Here is a 19,877-nt window from a genome sequence, read left to right on the forward strand (position 1 = left end):
TTTGTTTCTGTTACTCTCCAGTTTTCTTCTTGTTTCTGCTATCGAAAATGTGCAAAGAGCAACTGGATTTTTCCTTGCCACTATTTCAGTTTGAGTCTGTACAACGTGATTTCTGTTCTCTGAGAAAAGGGCTAACAGGGTAACTTTAGTTCGGGACCCTACCTAGCTGGAAAAGTATCTGTTCACATTTCTTCCTGAACTGGCCTCTGAATTGCAAAAAGATAGAGCAAGGAGTAGTTCAAATACAACAACAGAAATTAGAGAAGAAAAAGTCTTACCATAATGTATTTTACCTCTTTTCCAATTTCTGTCAAGTTTTAAATAACTTATGTGCTTTTCATCACATCCTCAAGAGAACGTTTTCTATAAGCTTGAAGTAGTAGCCTGGTTATACCTGCTTTATCCACTCTCTGCTGTCACAGTTGCAGTATCATACCAGGCAACAACAACAACAACAACAAAAGCGTGTGCGGCTATAAATGCTGAAATTACAGCATCACTGAATGAACTGGGTATGAAAAAGTGAGATTATACAGGAAAAAGGTTTTAGTGATTGATGATAATAACATACAGTTTAGATTGGTAAGAGCTTCCATTTACAGGCTGCTTTACTTATCTTTTTCTCCCTGTACGGTCTGAAACTTTTCATGCATGGTCAGAGTCCCACAAGGTATTGGATTTGTTAAGCTATTTAAAAGCTGTGTTACATAAACACTTTTTACATGTAAAAATAACAGACATTTAATGTTTCTACCACAGTATGTCTCACGCCTAGACTTAGGAGCATTTTAAATGAAAAAAATTCATTAGCTTCCTTTCTCAGATAGGGAAACAGAGGCAACAGCAGAGGGAAAAATGAGCCACCCAAGAAATGTCTCATAACACAATGGATTTAAAGCACAGTGCTGAAATAGTTCTCCAAAGCTCATCTAACATCTTTTAATTGACCTTGTTTTGGGAAGGCTAGGAATGGAGAAGTCATACCAGAGCTTTAACACTAACAAACAGAATGGAAAGTGTTTTCACTTTCCTTTGGCAGGAAATACATTGGAAAAACAAGGCAGCCAGCCCCAATGCATCACTTTGACACTCTTATCACAGATCTTCTCTGTCAGCCTCCGATAGCCTCCAGTTGACTGGGAAATTAAGTTCCTCTGGGTCCTAGGCAGGAAAGGAGCCCATCTCGAGAGCCTTGTGAAGATGGGATTTCTGGTTGATTTTTTTTTTCCTGAAACTTGTATTATGCTTTTCCTGCTAGCTGCTACGTCAGACTGCTTAGTCGTTACTCTGACTTCTATACAGATGCAATGAAAAAATTGATAACTCAGTCTTGTGGCTGTTCGGCTATGCGTGCAAAGCAAGGAAGCCACCAAGAGCTGCTCCAGGGAAACAGCACTGTGTGCGCCTCTTATTTTGGAAAGAAAATAGTAGATTAATTGCTGATCCTAACAATTAACAAAAAGGGATTCTCGATAAAGAAGTTAATATTTTACAGAAATGGATGGATGATTTACCTTTCATGCGCCTGACATTTTCACTCACTGAAAGAAGTGGATTGTTCATCTCCTGCTAATTTGGAAGACAAATAAGTTTATATAGTGATTAGCTCATTGTGGTAGCTCCTGGAAGCAAATGAAAGAGACCCTTCCACTGGAGGACTTCAGAGCACTTTCAAGTGCTATTGAATTTAGCCTTACTACACAGCAACAAAGCCAGAGAATACCTCCTATTCAAGTGTCTACATTGATGCATGACGCAAGTTGCTTGCCCAAGCAAAAGAATAAGAAAACACATGGACTTATCTACATTATACATTAGAAGATTTATTGTACTTCAGAGGGCACTGATACCACTTTTGTAAATGAAAAGTCTTTGATTTTTCACAATCAAGTTACTAGAAATGGATAGAGCTTTTCCTTTAGGTTCCCAAAACTAAATACAACAAAAGACACCTCCATTAAGTGGTACCTTCTAAGGTACAGATGGAATTTGGAAGGTCAAATTCATGCTTTGTAGCAGTTCACTGCCATGGAGTATGGGGAGAGCCTGGTGCAAACGCTGTCCTGTTCATAACCAAAAGAGAGTGCAATAAGGCTGTGTGTCTGGAAAAGGACTGAGAAGAAAAAATACCGCTGGGTAAAGCAACGAATTCATCTATTAAAAATAACATTCTGAAAGATGAATTTCGTGGGAATGCACTTCTTTTCAATATTTTCATTAAATGATATATTTATACTACAAAAGCTTTATGCCTTCTGGATATTCATGGATTGAGGCCATTAGCATTTTTAGCTTGTTTTTGATGCATACGACCATTGATATGTGGAATAATTTAAAGTTGTTTTTCCCCATCAATAAGAAAAATTATTATGAGCAGAAAGCCAGAGTCACTGTGTGGTACATTATCTCCAGCAATAAAAGTAAAAAAGAAAAGAGAAAACTTTTATAAACGCACTGTCGACTATTTCCGTCAGGAACTCGGCTCACGTCTCACCCACGGCACGCACCGTGGCCTCCTCACAACCTGTCACAGCGCTACAGGAGCGGACTTGGGAAGAGCTGGCCTCAGACCACCGCATCTCCCAGGCTTCGCAGCCTCACGTCTCTTCTCTCAGTCAAAGAAACCAGCAAACAGATTTGCAGCGGTCTGAGGAACAGCAAGTTTGGGCTTTAAATCCGAAAGAATCGAATAGTGGAGTTACTTTGAAACTATTATTACTGAGAGCCTGCCAAGAAACAGACAAGGATTCGCAAGGAGAAGCAGCGGCAATCTCAGGCCAAGACCCTGACGTCTCTGTCAGACATCCTGACAGAGAGAAGGGGACGGCGCAGGAGCACGGCGAGACCCCTGACAGCGCGGTGACAAATTCGCTCACATCCCCGCGCCGTCGCGCCAAGCGATTGTACGGTCATCACAGCTGTCACGCGGCAGAAAAGAGTGGTTTTTCACTGAAAGCATTACCTGGGTTTGAAGGATGAGGGTATATGAAATCAAAACTTCTTTTCGGCATTTTGATTTTCATTAAAATGGGCTTTTTTTCCTCCCCCTTTTAAAGCCATTCCACAAACCCCTCATTAAAAGGGGTTATCTTTAAAACAACGTTAACAGAGGATGCATTCATCAAATTCAAACAGATCCAAAACAAACAGCATTGCTGTAAACTAAAAGTAGGCCATTACATTAGGGGCTAATGAGGCAAAACATCCTGAAACAAGTTATCGGGGAAAGGCACCAGGAACGGCTGCTACCGGGTCTGCTGTGTGAGAAATCTGAGGGAAATTTAGTGCTAGAGGCAAAAACTAACTACGATTTTTTAAGTGAAAGAGTAGGAGAGCACAGGAGAGGCAGTAAACTAAAGACTTGGATAAACAAGACCCTTTTAAATATTCCCACACAACTTTTTTCAGGCCAGTGAAAGAGCAAGAGGACACTTTGATCATAATGCAGCAACTTGGATGTGAACTCAACTAATATGAATTCCTCTTTTAAGGGCAGAAATTACCCAACAGAATAAAAGTCACAAGACACTACTGAAGTCAAAGATCTCAAGATGACAAAAAAATAATTAAAGGATCTCTACAGCTGAGAATAAGAATTTCTGTTATATGAGATGGAGCTGAAAATCCCACAAATATATTCTCTTGCCTTCCAGCATAAACTTAGGCTAGTTGAGGCCTTGCAGAAATACTGTCCATTAAATATTACTGCAATACCAAGCCCTTGCTGAGAATTCAGAGTTTCCTTTAAGACATCATCTGCAGAATTTACCACTCCAAGAATTTAAACAGACTGGGAGTCTGTAAACAGCTAATTCAGGAGTTTACTACCATCACTATCACATACCGCCCATCAAACAATGAGATGATCCCATGTCATTCTTTATACTTTCAGGGATGAAAAAGGGAAAGTGTGGAATTACCAAAGAATATATATGACAAGAACAAAATATTTAATACAAACTAGGTGGCAACTAGCTAACAGAAACAAAATGTACAGAGTAAGAGTAGTACATGTACACAGTATTAAGAGAGCATCTATTAATAGAGTTAAAGTTAATATATTTAAGAGTAGGCAAAAAAAATCAAAATTCTAAGAAGTGGTAAATAAGTCTCTTTACAGGAACTACCAATTATCAATATCCTCCCTGTAACACTTCGTAAATACCAAGAGTGTCAGTTCATACTGCTCCTGTTCCCACTGTCATTCTCTGTCATTGCTTTGCTGGCTTTGCAACAAATGTTTTAATGAGACTTATTACCAAACAGCACCCTCTCACTGCCATGACTCAAGGTCCTCAGTAACTACTTCTGTATTGTGAAATCTAATGTGAAGGTCAAACCCTACCAACCCACAGAATACTAAGTTCTAATAAATTTCCTAATTAATGTATTCAATACAAACAACAAATTATGTTACATCCTTTACGTCCATCTCTTTTATTATCCCGTCTTTCACATTTTAAGAAGGCTTACGTGGTCAGTCTTAAAAGCCACAGATTGACGGCTATGGGCTGATTTCATCATTTATTTCCCTCTTTCTTATGTGTTTCAGCACATAGGTAGATATAATATAGCCTTTTAACTAGATTTACTGTTTTACAACCATATATGCTGTCTTGTAAACCTATTCCAAAACACAGAATGTAAATGTGTCGTGTTACATGGGGAGGGGAGAAAAATCCTGATTTTTTTTCTATTATAAGATGGCCTCCTAGTAACTATTGATACTCAGGTTAATTATAAGAGTCCAATTAAAATACTCATTCAGTGCCAAGCAGCATTCAAAAAGGAAAGGAATGGACCTACAGATACAGGCAAAGCATATCAGAGATGCTCTTGTAACCTTCAGGGAAGGGAAAAAGGTGCAAGTCCAGAAATAGTACAATTTGATAGCATCCCTTTTCTTTAAGTTCTACATATTTTACACAAACTATGAACTGAAAAACTAGGTGTGGCAAATGTGTCTTTTATAGTACTGAGAACGGAGTCTTATTTTATTTTTAAAAGTCAAATTTACTGTCACATGTATGGTACTAACTTGACAAGCTCAGATGTACAGGGTAGGTTAGAAATTTTATTTTGTAGCTTCCTTGTCTGGATGTTACAGATATTAACCTTGCAGGTTAATATAGGTTGTGGAGGAAAACAAGTGAACAGGAGTGTGTGTGTATATATAATAATATATTTATAATACATATTATAAATACTGGGGGGGAGGACAGGACTTCGCTAGTTCAAGTACTGGTTGGTTCCTCAATCTCACACACAAGTCCACACTTTCACATTTAGCCATGTACTCCCTCCTCAGCCTTGCCTGCATTTATGAAGTTCTGGGATGGATTCCCAGTACGGTTTTAGGTCCCACTGGCAGAGAACGAAAATTCACCATAAGGAACTGCAGCCTCAAGAGACACTCTCAATGTTCAACCTAAATTCTCCCGTATGCAAGTCACATGCATATATACGAATGTCAAATGAACTGAAAACAGAGGTTAGGGTTTGCATTTAAAATGTGACTCTGATTGCTGGAGATAGTCGTAGTTCTTACACGTCAGAGCCAAAAGAATAATTACAGACTAGAAAGGAGCCTAAGAATGCATTTGTATATTACAGGTCCGTATGAGATAAGGAGCACAAAGCGGTGAGGATTACATGTCAGTCTTAACAGTGATTTCCTCACTTCTGTGATTGCTCTGATAAGTGATGGGCTTTAGTAGCTCTCCTTAATACTAAATTACAAGAACATAGTGAGTACACAGTAGAAAAAAATAAAATAAAACTGACAAATCTCATGAACATTCTTGTAATTTTACATATCTTAGCTCTGACATAATTGTCCCAGAGAAATCCTTCAGTATGTTACTGCAGATTACCCAGGGAATGAAGAAACATTACAAAACATGCCAAAACATTTAAAGGAATTCCAGTTGTGCCAGGTTTTGAGACGCTTGAATATTAGCTTTTGTGTGATCCTGTCCATCTGACTGGTTGATTGATGTTCAGATGATCACATTAATACATTCAGAATATACACATTCAGAATAAATGCATAGCTTAGTGCTCAGCCAACTGTTGCTAACCCATAAAGCAGTAATGATATTCTCCAAAGTACCATTTCGTTTGGTACCACACTTCAAGTAATTGATGAAAATTGGCCAGTCTTAGCCCTCAAAACAAATGCAGGTTACCTGTTATAACATCACACTGTGTGCACAACTATTTACAATGTCTTGAGACATTTTCAGTGAAAACCATAATTTTGTTTCACACGGTTAGCAATAATTAATTCTCTGTAGATTTTTATCAAACTGTGTAAAAGATCAAACTATTTCCTCAGGTAGAAATGTAATTCTTGCAAATCCCTCCCTTTTTTAAGAGTAGGCTAAGTTAACAATTTTATCAACTTCGGCTTGAAATTGTGCTTATTTTCACAGCATGGATAAATGAAATAAGTAACCTTTTCATCAGGATTCTGCCTTTTTTTTTTTTTTAATATGATTCTCAATAAAATGCATCAGATTTTATACACCTTGCCAGACACTGGAAATGCCCAGGCTTTCTTTCCCCAATTAAAGAAGCTGTTATTTGAGTGTTTCTCCTTAAGTATTTCTTTTACTAGGTCTTCTCACTGCTATTATACTAGAAAACTTGGTTAAAAGGTTTCTTGGTTAAAAGGTTTAAAGGAATGCAGAAATCCCCCTTTCCACCCCCAAAACCATGTCTCGCATCTAAACATTGTTTGGGAATTTATTTTCCAGTTCTTAGTTTTTATCTTTGCTTTGCTAAAGCAAAGCAGCTTTAGCACCTTTTGCCTGGGGCAATCTTTTGGCATAACTGATAAATGAAAAGCTACATAAGACACCACATTTCACTGCATTTAAGTTATCTGACCCATTTGAACTATACATATAAAACTGTAACCATATACCTATATAGTTACATATAACTAAGTTACAAGATATATCTATATCTATAACTTAGTTATAACTATACATATAAAAACCAAGATTGGTCTGAACTGATGAACTGGATGTTCAGCATCCCTTTGGGCCTTGAGGACAGGTGAAATAGGGGCCCAGTTGGGATTCCTATTCCTGACCACCGTAACAGTATGTTTCCACCTCAAATTGAAAGGGCCATTTTAAGTAGTAGCATAATACGATTAATTCAGCCTCCTCTGCCTGCTAAGTCATTGAACAGCACCTTGAAATAGGCAACAGTGTTGGCAACAACCATCTGGAGCACCCTGGGTTTTGTTATACACTCACCAAGCACCTAAGAACTGAAATTACATCCCCCACTACCCACAGTTTACTAAACCAGTCATTATGTACTAACTGCTTATTACTGATCAGAGCTAGTTTTAAAATCAATGCTGGTATCATATTCTCAGTCCTCTGAACCTCTTCCTTAGTTTTACCCACGGTATCTAGATACCTGCCTTCTACTTTCTCACCCTAGTGGTTTCTGAGCTGACTTTCAGTGTAAGCAATACTAAGAAAAAAAAATGTGAGCCTAATGAGGTTCAAAAAGTCCAAGTGCAAGGTGCTGCACCTGGTTGAGGGAAATCCCAGACATGAGCACAGACTGGGAGAAGAACTCATTGAGAGCAGCCCTGCAAAGGATTGCTTGGGGTTCTGGTGGATTAAAATCTTAGTGTGAGCCAGCAGTGTGTGCTTGCAGCCCAGAAGGCCAACTGCATCAACGGAGGGGTGGCCAGCAGGTGGAGGGAGGGGATTGTCCCCACCTGGAGTGCTGCATCCAGGTCTGGAGCCTCCAGCACAAGAAGGATGTGGCGCTGTTAGAGCAGGTCCAGAGGAGGGCCACGAAGACAATCAGAGAGCTGGAGCACCCCTCCTATAAAGAAAGGCTGAAAGAAATGGGGGTGTTCAGCCTGGAGTACAGAAGGCTCCAGGGAGACCTCACTGCAGCTTGTCAATACTTACAGAGGGCTTATAAAAAAGATGGAGAGCAACTTTTTGATCAGGCAGACAATGAAAGGATAAGGGGGAATGGTTTTAAACTAAAAGAGGAGAGATTTAAATTGGAGGTTATGAGGAAATTCTTCACTCAAAGGGTGGTGAGGCACTGGAACAGGTTGCTCAGAGAAGCTGTAGATGCCCCATCCCTGGAGATGTTTAAAGCCAAGTTGCATGAGGCCCTGGGCAACCTGATCTAGTGGATGGCATCCCTACCCATGGCAGGGGGGTTGGAACTAGATGATCTTTAAGGTCCCTTCCAAACCAAGCCAGTCTACAATTCTGTGATTCTATTCCTTCCTCCTCTTAGCTTTGCTTCTACGTGAACAACAAGCGATCCACACATTCCATGGCTGCATGGAAAGGATGCATCTCCTATACCTACTGTAGGTTCCCACATTCAGGATATGCTGACAGGACAACTGACTCATTTGGATTGTCTGATTTTTAGGAAGGAAACTGTCTCTATCAGAAACTCTTAAAATTGCATGTGTACAAACGGCATTTGTTCCAATCTCAGAGTATAAGGTTACTTTGGAATGCAGACTGGAAAAGACTATATGAAAAGGCCATTTTGCATGAATTCAGCCATATCACCACTGTACAATCTCATACATCCAATATGAGAAACATGAACTAATTATTTAACATTTGCATATAAATTACATATTTTGGGGGTTTTGTGGCTTGGTTCCCTGTGTGATCTTGGGCCAGCTTCTGAACCTCTCTAAACCTCTGCTTCCTTGTTTGCAAAACAGATTAATATTATTTATGCAGGATGGGGTGAGGCTTAATTAACTCAGGTTTGTAGAGACCTTTCTGATCTTCAGATACTATGCAGAACAAGGACTAGAAAAATCAATTTAAGAAGCCAAGGAACGTGTAAGCCCAGATCCATGCAACATGCATTTAGAGTATCAATTTTATACAGAAAATTTGTACTAACATTTCTTTGCAGCAGCAGCAAAAAATACATTCAAAGCAAGTATAAAATATGTATATTAAAAATAACTAATTCACTTACTTCTTCCTTATTTCTAGGTCTGAAACTGGAACACATCTCAGGCCAGCTCCCAATACCATGAGTGATGATGTTAGTAATACAGTTACCCTCAGACCTGAAACGAGAAAACAACAATATTTCACAGGTTAAGTTAGCAATGCTGAAATAAAAAAAAGTCGCCCAGGTATATACATTTGTGCTCAGTCTCACTGAAGTTATGCATGTTCTTTCAAATCATAAACATTGGTGATGATAAGAATTACAGATACAAAGTGAAATCTTATGTTATTTTCTATATTGATACTCCAGAATTAAAGGCTTACTCTTGGCATAATACCAAACAGGATCATACCTCAAATCTTACAGATGTTCTCGGAAGTGAAAAGTGGTAATAAAAGCATCATCTAATTCTAAAGGAAATACTGTACTTTTTGAAGCATCAGGGAAGATGCTCCAAGGTATGATCTGAAATCCAGGCAAATCCGAAGAAAAATCTGTATTTGTACATTCTTTTCCAGCCACTTATTTGCTTTCATAATGCAGTTATTCCTTTCATCCTGAAGAAATAACTATTTATTCAGCAGGAAAAAAAAAAAAGTGTAGTGTATTTCTTGCAGGCCTTGCAATTAGGCCAGGTTTTTGCTGCACTCAGCTCAAATTGATGGAGGTTGTAAATATAGTACGTTAGAAAAAAGCTACAATCGACCTACTCCTTGAATATGTCTTTTTCCCCATACTGTGATTCTCAACTGAGAAGCGCTTAAATTAGGAACAACTTTATCTCAGAGCTGCAATTCCATTTGCTAGCAGTTTATTTGCTGCTGCTAAGGTGTTTCCATCATCAGTAAGCAGCACAAAAACAGTGACAACTGACGGGCTCGAGCTCCAGAATACTGTAAAACACCGAAATCATAAATATGTACAATTAAAAATGTTGATACGGCTTGTAACTCTGAAGTCATAAAACTTGAGACAAACTTGGAGCAACAAACAGGAAATACAGGGCTTTGATATTCTTAGCAGAGCAACTGAACAATGACGAGTACACAGCATCCCTAACGTTCAGGCAAGACTAGTAACTACCCAAAACAGAGACAGAAGAAGAACAACTTGCTACGATAACCCACATTACAAACAGACATCAGATTTTGATTCTAGACTGCCAGTTTTCAAATAAATGCTTCCAGTATGTCAATGACTCCTGTAACCCATACAGTTCAACCAATAGTCACGTTAAACATTCTGTTTCCCTGGGAATTTTACAGGGGGTTCAGAGCACATGTTTTTACCACAGTGTAATAGTGCTGTTATTGCAACAGCTCTTAGCAAGCCTCACTCATGAATACGCAACTCCTTGTGCCGGACATTGCACAAACCAAAGACGGCTCCTCTCTCAAACAACCTAAGCCAAGACAACCAAACCAAAACAAAGTTAACGCTACAGGTTTTCTGAAATGGAAGCATGACTTCCTCAGTACAGCTGAGTCATTAACAAAAGGAATGTGACCCAGGTTCCTGCAGCTCCCAAGGACAGCTCATGCCCCTAATGCCGCGGAGAAGCATCACCAGCTGAGAACATTTGTTTCCTTGAAGGACTCCCAGTGCCTGCCCAGACTTACCTGGCTCTGCATTTAACCAGCACATGTAGCTGTAGAACTGGATTTTCAAGCACACACATTCAGAGAGCCCAAACTAACGTCCTGATAAGGCTGTTCAAAACCCTGCTGTTCATGTTTTCTGTGCCACTGCGTGAGCCTTCATGGCGTGCTGAAACCTGTACTGCCATGCTGGATTAGCCGTGGGGGTAATTATTTGTGTTGGGAGGGACTACGTGTGATGTTCTTGCCTTTTTCCTTTAAAAAAATTGTTAGCATTGCTTTCATACATAATGAGAACCTGTACACGATCCAAATTAGAGTTTTATTGACTGAAAGTCAAAACATAAGTCTTTTAAACTGAGAAATCTGTAGTCTTCCATTGGAAACACTGCTGCAAATGTTTCAAGACAGAAAATGACACATGCATTATTGGAGTTACGTAAACCAGGATTTTTTTGAATGACATTTCACAAAGCATGCCACTTTCTGTCTTTTAGGAGGTACAAGGACAGACAGCCGGGAAGGTCTCAGTCAAGTGGCACAGCAGGTGACACAGTCCAGATACATCCCAGGGCACAGCAGAAAATGAGTATTATATAGAAATTTAGGTTTATATCACCACAGGATGAGCTTTCCTAGATAAAAAAAAAACTATTTTATTTTTTCATTAAAAAAGTTTTGTTTTAAATCTGTAGAAAAGTTTCATTAAAAAAAAAAAACACAGCATCACATAATTCAGTGAAAAATAAATTGGATGTCAAAATTTCCCACCAGCTTCTATTCTAGGCTTTATTTTTACCATCAACCGTACGTGTCATGTAATTTAAAAATAAAATTACCAGTTAAAGTCTCACAATCAAGATACGTTTGATCTCTCCGAATGTTCTTTGAAGTCCTCATCTTGAATACTATACACTGCAATGTGCCACTTCTAAGTGTTTTGATTGCACAGACTGTTCTTTGGCCTTTTGTTTCACCTTAACGTGCAAACACACCTACAAATTCTTTTGGTTAAAGCAGCACGTTGAAAATGATGACACCGAAGTGAACAAGTAAAAAAGACTGTCAGACAAGCAGCATATTAGAGATTTTATTTGCTAATTACACGATGTGCTTCTACCCTCTGAGCACCTTCCCCTTTTGCTTTGCTTTACATTTTAACTCTCTGAATTCATTCTCCCTTTCATCTTAGAAATCAGTCTTTAATAGTATTTTTAGAACTATATAAGTGTTTTTGCTTTGAACATTGCAGTGTCCCTTAATCTGAACTGGAAATCTTGTACTACTCCAAAGGGTAACCTCAGAGTGTTTCAGGATATCACTATGCACCATGGTGACAATAAACCAAAGTTACCAACCGAGCCTGGAAAGAAAGCCTGTGAACCCTGCAAGAAATTATTTCTCTAATTAAAAAAAAAAAAAAAATCTAAGCAACACACACAATCAAGATTTTGAGTAAACCTAATTAATTTTATTGGTTTTACCCTGTATGCAACTGGTAATGGATGGTGGTGGGGCTACAGCTTCTTAAAAACCATCATCCAGTTCCCAATACCCTTCTTTCAGAGGTTTCTGACATGCAGCTAGAAAGGGAAGAAACATCTCAAAGTGGATGTTGTACAGGTGGAGGTTGGTTTTCCATTCTTTGGAGCCGTTCCTGCTGGCTGCTCCTGCAGGCTGCTGGGCCCCACAGGTCGCCCTGGCTGCTGGGCCCTCTGCGGCCACCTTCTGAGCGGTCACTGGTGGTAATACAAAACTTCATCAGAAGCATCAGAAATTCAGTCAGTAATAAAAATATATTTCACTCAAATAATGACTAATATAACCAATACTGCTCAACTGTTTAACCCTCCTGTAGCTAATAACACCGTCTGCTTTGCGAACTCAGCAGCCCACGCTGCATTTGCTGGCTTTGATTTCTCTTTAAAACGAGTACCCCCAAACTCCTGCCACTACTAGAGATTTAATGGAAACTCTCGACCCACAATCCTCTTCACTCTTCTGCAAAACACAGACTTTTAATCCAGACAAGATGATGTGGTACCAGCAAACCTTGACGTACCTGTGCCACCAGGATGTGCAGCAGGATGTGGCCTGCACGCAGCAGCACAGCCTGCAACCAAGCGGCCACTACAGAGCCAGAGAGAACAAAACACTTATTTCAGAGCAGCACACAAATGGCAGCTAATGTTTGTTTGTTTCCCCCCCTTCTAACGAAGTGCCCATTTGGGGGGAAATTCCAGTTAGATGTGCAGAACAAGCAGATTTCACCTTTTTGCTAAGCCTAATGGAAGTCTTGCCAGAGGAACAGCTGCAGAATTGAGCCCTCCACCCAGCATGGCCAAAGTGGATTTCTCTTACACCCACATCTCTCTCAACGCATTAATATTTAAACGTTTTCCTTCCTTCAGCTGCAGATACTAAAATCAGTCCTCACAAACACAGAATACAACAATGCTCTAATTACAGATGAGTGACATCGGCCCACTGCACATTTTCACAGCTTTTAAAGATCAGGCTGGAAGCAAGAACGATCCTTTCCGACACAACTCGGAGCATTTTAATTCACTCAACTACTCTATTATTATTTTGACTAAAGCATATCTGTCTAAAAAGATAATCCTGTCTGATGCACACACGAGGAAATGAAAAACTCACCGATTTCAACAGCCGTTCCAACAATCACGGTTAAATTGTGTTTTCCTTCCTATTTAAAGCAAAATCAGTTGTCAAATTCTTGCTTTGCTTTTCAGGATGGAAGAAGCACTGGACCTTGTATTTTTCCTTCTATGAAGTTAATACACGATAAAATAACCTTTACCTTTGGTTTCAGTAAACAGAAGCACTGAGCTCCGAGTTTTTCACAATTTTTCCTTCAGTCCTGGAATTGTTTTTGCATGCCTTGTCCAAATACCCTCCTCGTTGTTCAAGCATCCTTTTTTAAATAGGAGGATTTTTTTCTTGGATACCTGTTTTCCATTCCATACGAAGGATCTGTTTCTCTTCCTCCTTTATGTGTGGCTTTACATTTAGCCATATTAAAACAAAAGTTTGATTAAACAGCATACTTTATCAGGCAATCCTCAAAGCCCTGCAGAGAAGTCCCTGCTTCATCATTATCTACTGCTTCAGAAATCTTTGTATTTTAAATTTCATACTAGCAAAATTACACTAATAGTTGTACCATTTTCTCTCACAAGGTTATCTGTCATAGTTAAAATAATAATAATAATAAAAGCTACCTTGCTGCTAAATAGAGCGAACAAAACTTTTGTTGTGCTTGCATTTCACCAAACTGACTAATGTTGCTAAGAATATAAGCAGCAATCCTCTTTCAGATAAAGCATCCTTACAACAAGCAATACAACTCGGAAAAGAAAAGAACCTTTTCAGTGACATGAAAAGACTTCCTAGTTGAGCTGTGGTCCCAGTCTTTCTTCTAGCACATGGAACAAACTTGAAAAATCAGTATTTCAGACCCAACGTAGATTCCACAAAAGCACTTGATTGCAGAGGAGCATAAATTGTGTTTGGAAACTCAGTGGAAAATAAGTATGCTCTAAAGAATATCATCAACTACACTCAGAAGCATTAAAAACTGAAAACCAAATACACAGACTGCATGCAGAAGAGAACAACTGCCAGGTCATATGCAGCTAATCAAAAACTGCTCCTAGCTGATGGCCAGGAAGTCACCAGGTGCTGTTACATACACACTACATCTCCCTTCTCTGGGTCCATGGTGCTGATCTCCCGTCTTTTATAAGCTGTGATTTTAAAGCTAAACCAAAGCTAATTGTTTCCATCCCTTTTCCTGGCTCTATGTGGCGCTACCCAAATAGCATCCACATTTCACCTAAAAAGGTTTAGACTTGAATATTTGTTTTGGATTGAAAATACAGCAAATTATGGACATTCATTCAAGCATCCTGCTTGACAGCACCTTTCTGGTACCAAGCAGTAAGAACTAAGCATATAGGACCCATTTGAAACAAACTGCATTCAAATATACATTTGTCCCCTGCTGCCTTATCTAGGACACAAAAAGTAGACCTTTTCCGGATGGAGCCCACAACACAGCCCAGTTCCACTTCCCTGGGGAGGATTGCATGGCAAAGTCAGATTCCAGTAGACATTGTGCTCCAATTTCTGTCTGACATAAGTAGTAGACAGAATTGGATCCCCAGACAAAATATGTACTAGGAGTCTCTTGAAATATAGATGTAGGAGATAATGATCGTCACAGAGGCAATTTCTCTTTATAATTTCTTATGTGTTGTAACAGAATCTGTCAGCAATAGCTGACATCCAGGCTATCAGGAAGAGTTTGAAATTTCTTATAACCGTATGTTTCATCATATACAAGTTTTCCAAATAAACTCTGTTATGTATGAATGCAGCAACTTCAAATAAAATAGTTCCTGGGGTTCGATACAGGCCTCCTACTCAGGGTCAGAAAGACAGACAAGCCCATATTGCAGAAGTGAAATCACCAGCGATACGGGGGAACCCACAGGGAAGTCCCTGCCAGCCAGGAACAAAGGCTGGTGCCAGGGACAAGATGAGACCTAAAGATAAAGCTATTTCTCCTACCAGCACTTACTGGACAGACACAAGACTGCACGCAAAACTGTAATTATGGGGCCCAACATTCATCCCCTCCAGTTCTGTTTTCAGTATCTCTTGCAGAAGATGGAAAATAGGCAATATCTGCATAAAAGTTATCATCACTCCCAAATTACGAGGTTAGGTAAGAATCTTGTAAAATAAAATAAAGAGACTCAAAGCACAAAATTTGGCCAGCCGAGTGTTTCAGAGAAAAGATTGCTCTATTTGAGGGAAGTGACTGAACATGTAAGAACTAAAATAAAACCAGAAGGACAGAACTGTGAGAAGCAAGGCTCAGCATCACGTAATTGCAAATTATTATGACAATCACACAACCACCTCCCCAGTTGTTGAGCTGCTCCACCTTTCTCTACATGCATCCTGACTGTTAGGTAACGAAGATACTTGCATATTTACATTCTAACTGCACAGCTCACTTTTGATTCACATTTAAAAAAAAAAACTCTTCTTGTTTTATGGTATTTTTCGTTTTCCTTTTCCTTTATTAAAGCACGTTAAAATTATTGTTCATCTTACTCTAGATACAAGAATTTCACTGCACCTGCTAGAAGGAAGAACAAGCTATCACAACCATGTCAGGAGGATACAGGGTGCTTTTGTCTCATTTGCATCAACACGGTCAAGCTATGTCGTCATGGGATCCGTGGAACCATAACGTTTTAACTTTGTTCCAGTATCTCTCTCTTATTTTTAATACTGCTTCTTTGCTTCATTTTTAACACTGTTTCTTGGCTTATTTTAGCTGCCCACTGATGTGCATTTTACCCACAACTAATCCAAGCGCACAGCACCTCAAAGAAGAGAGCACTGGCCTGGGGCAGTGGGACCTGCCTCTCTTGACGTGCCTTAGGAAATTGGGCAGGCCACTTCTGCTCCACTTCTCCCCCTCCTGCCTTATTTGTTCAGACTAAACACATAGAAACAGGAGCTGGTCTCACCACCAATACTATACCGGCTGGTAAACCAGGTCTTCTCCCTGCCTGGAGTCAGTGCAGTGCCAGGATACACTAGAAAAGGTGTAGAAAAGGACTTGGAGTGCTTACTGAATCTGTAAAACTCACACAAACACCAAAGAAGTACTCTTCCTTCACCTCAGCTACCTGCTTTCTACTCTCAAGCCCGATGAAACTCAAAGACTTGGGTGAATCATTTAATTGATCTTTTCCATTTGATTAACTAAAAACTACATCAAGGGGCGTGCATGTGCGTACGTCAGAGAGACACCGAGCAACTGACAAAAACACCTAGTTATGCTGGCAGAGGACTAACCCTCATCATTAATTTTGAAGCTAAATCATGGATGCTCATTAACAAGTCAAGAGAAAGTACGAGATAACAAGCCTTCACTGTAGCAATCACTGTTGTCTTCCTGGACAAATTCTGACAATCCAAGCCCTTTCAGCACTGAACAAGGGGGAGGAAAGCTTTTCTTTTCTTTTCTCTTCCCACTCATTTCGAGCACTCCCGATTGCACAGCAGGCTTAATTACCGTACAGCTAACCACAGATCCCTACCTGCGGTGACAGAGGAAAAACAGTCTCTCTGGTACACATCTATCAGGAAGATGTTCTGTCATTATCTTAGTGGCACTTGCCCACACCACCCAATGGTGCATGAAATTCTTCATTTGAAGAGACACAGAGGCATTTTGCTTTGCCACAACAGAGTATCACGAAGCACCCATGCAGCAAGGATTGGCAGCTACGCTAAATACCACCTAGTGGATTCACTAAGCGGGACGCTAAGTGCAAAGTTTCTACTTTTTCCTGTCCCTGCTGCGAGGCAGGGAAAAGAGATGTAAGTCCTGTCGATGTGACATCCACGTGGGTCTTGAGACTGTTCAGTTGCTGGAGTCAGCGTTCAGCTTCCCCACGTGCGAAGTTTCAACATTACTTTAACATTACGAGGACCACAAACTATTTAGGGTACACAGTTCAACTGAGATTATCCTAAGGACACACTCTGGGGCACTGTAACGGGTCCTAAACCCATTACGGTTTTAAAGGCTCCTGATCAATTCTTTAGGTTCATGTGATTAATCAATTACAGCTTAACTCCACCTTTCCCAAATATTCCGAAGGGACGTCACTTATCAAAAAAATCCAAATAAAACAAGAAGTTCCTAAATGCAGTTGAATTTGACATCTGGTATTCCAGAAAAACATCAGCAGACTTTGTGAAAAGCAGAAGACCTCTCACTTTCAGAACACATCACTCCCTTGAGCTGAGTCATACGGATCTCCAGCTTTAGAAAGAGGAAAAAACTAAAAATCCTCTCTACAACAAATTTGCATGAGAAAGCTTCATTTGTAGCTTTTGAGGAAATTGGAGCATTGATCACAAGCTTCTGCAAAACAAAGTTACAGCATGGCTACGGCACTACAATAAGTACAGGCATGTGAGAAGCATTAAAAAAACGCACCAAAAATATGGCAGGAAATGATAGAACGGCACTGAATGTCACCAGTTAGAGAAAGGCAAAGCAAGCCACAACTTCCCTTGCCATAGGATTATAATTAAAAGAGTGACAACGGACAACGTAATGGTATTTTAATGTTTTCTGTTCCAGTTACAGAAAGCTTTCCAGAAGCAGAGCACCACGAGACAGAGGGGCCGCGTGCACTCGGGCAGCTCACGCCCCCATCACGTGGCCAGGCATCTGTCACCACCAAAACCACACCAAAAGGAGCGGCTGCATTTTGGCTGTGCTGCCGGCACATACATACACGCAACGTCCGGGGAGCCCCATGGGGGCAGGCAGGGAGAGGGTTAGCTGTGCCCGCGTCCGAGGCACCTCGAGGACTGGGAACGCAAAGGAAGAGCTGAACAAACCCTTCTGGCAGGCAAAGGCACTGCCAGCCTGAGTCCAGAGCTTGGATTTTGCAAACGTGGAAGACTGGGACCTTGTAAAAGATAAGGCAAAAAGGGCAATTAGGCTTAAACAGAATTCCCAACCACTCAATTTAAGAGCACTTCCCAAGCTAGTTCAACCACGGGGTGGGAAACAGCTTTTGTGAGGGGCTGTGCAGGCATCTCAGGGCACACACAGGCAGCCCCTTCACCTCCCTTCGCTTGTCACTGGCGTCCCGTCACACCTACTACTGCCCCTCACTCCCTGGGAAGCCACTCAGTGTGCCTTTCTTTCCCTCCAGCCCGTCTTGGTCCTTCCCATCCCCACCACTCCCATCCCTCTGGCTCTAGGTCTTCTTTCTCCATACGAGCCTCACACTCTCACCCACTACTTCATCCCACACTGTCCCCTTCTCTGTACCTCTTCCTGCCTATCCAAGGGCTTTTTGGACACAGGCTCTCACACCTTTGTCCCCTGAGCTTCTCACATCCAACCCCTCTTACTCCTCAAAGCGTGCAGAGCAGGCGACAGAGGGAAGCTGGAGCACAAGGCTGGCAAGCCACAGCAGGAGGGAGACACGCAGCTAGCTACACAGCCCACGGTCAGTGTGACTGCACGTACAGGGCCCCAAAGCCTCTGACCCTCAGTAAGACGGCCAGTACTATTCTCGTAAGCTACATAACTATGTTAGGAATATATTTTTTATCAAGACAAAGTTATTTTAAACCCCGAGTGCAGCCCCCTGATATTCTGCACTGTGCGGCATTTCAAACACCTAGCACCGCTGCAACAGCTGCAAAGCATGCAAATAGCATGTTGGTTGCTTAAAGGGTAGCGGGATGAAGAGAAACCTCTGCGGAAACACGGCACAAAGCAGAGGCTGGGGCTGCCACCATCTAAAAGAACTACCTCCAGAAGAGGACATCTGTCTACAGCCCTGATTTCTACTCAGCCTGGCCCATCAGGAGGTATGGGAAGTGCTGCTACCAATCACGCTGGTATTGCCGTGATGAATCATAGTGGCATCAAGTTAATACAACTCATCAGATCCTAATTAAACCACTCTATGTTGCTAATCACTCCGTGTATCTCAAGTGATCTTTTGGAGCACGTCTGACTCCAGTGAGGGTGGGCCAATCAATTCTCTAATGAGCCCTCACTTCTGCAAACACTCGCACAAATGCTCTGCAGACTTTCACTGCAACCACAGCATATAAAATTCAGCAACAGAAGCTAAGTTTGGTTAGGTCTCCCTTTTCACCTGATGGTGTAGTGGCAAAACATGTCTATATAGACACACACACACACACACAGAGCAACTCATCAAAATAAATTTTGCAAAATCAAGCTATTCAAATATTTACTCTAGTGGGATTTACCTATACACAGCTCTTTAATTGTTTATTTCATCTTTCCACACAATAAAAACAGCACTTCATCTCACTCCTTCCGAGATTTGTTAGTTTTGGAAAATTAATCCCTTTCACAGAATTGGATAGGCTTGGATCAGTATCACTTACCAGACAATGAAATACACATTGCTTGTAGCACGCAGTAGGACAGCACTCCACAGGATCCGAGGGAACAGACGGGGGTAAAACAGATATTTTCCTTCAAACTTCTGTGCATTTCACTCAAGTGTATAAATCGCTTGTCTTTTCACTAAATACATATAGCTTTCACTTCAAATGAATCCAGGCATCTTCTCCCCTCTTTTTTTTTTTTTCAACTAAAGCACGAAGTTCACATTTAGCTTTCATTAAATCCAAAAGAGCCTTCTGCTGCTCTTGTTGGCCTTAACAAGACCTCTGCCATTA

At 40.6% G+C, this 19,877-nt stretch overlaps 1 protein-coding gene and 1 long non-coding RNA gene across 3 annotated transcripts in view; both read right to left on the bottom strand.

The window, feature by feature from the left end:
* The window catches only part of SLC49A4 (solute carrier family 49 member 4), a 67,509-nt gene that overhangs the window by 41,166 nt on the left and 6,466 nt on the right, over positions 1–19,877 (bottom strand). For both annotated transcript variants that reach the window (XM_048072231.2, XM_048072232.2), the window contains exon 2: positions 9,004–9,097. In XM_048072231.2, the coding sequence (XP_047928188.2) occupies positions 9,004–9,097 (94 nt within the window). The remainder of the gene's footprint in view (positions 1–9,003; positions 9,098–19,877) is intronic.
* On the bottom strand, positions 9,107–19,574 carry LOC106029891 (uncharacterized). The gene is made up of 5 exons (XR_010832225.1): positions 15,751–19,574; positions 13,402–13,601; positions 13,239–13,287; positions 12,643–12,710; positions 9,107–12,319 (listed from the first exon to the last, which is right to left on the bottom strand). It is a non-coding gene; the product is annotated as an uncharacterized lncRNA (long non-coding RNA).

The sequence above is a fragment of the Anser cygnoides genome, chromosome 6 (genome assembly GCF_040182565.1).
Source record: "Anser cygnoides isolate HZ-2024a breed goose chromosome 6, Taihu_goose_T2T_genome, whole genome shotgun sequence".
In the NCBI taxonomy this organism is placed as follows: domain Eukaryota; kingdom Metazoa; phylum Chordata; class Aves; order Anseriformes; family Anatidae; genus Anser; species Anser cygnoides.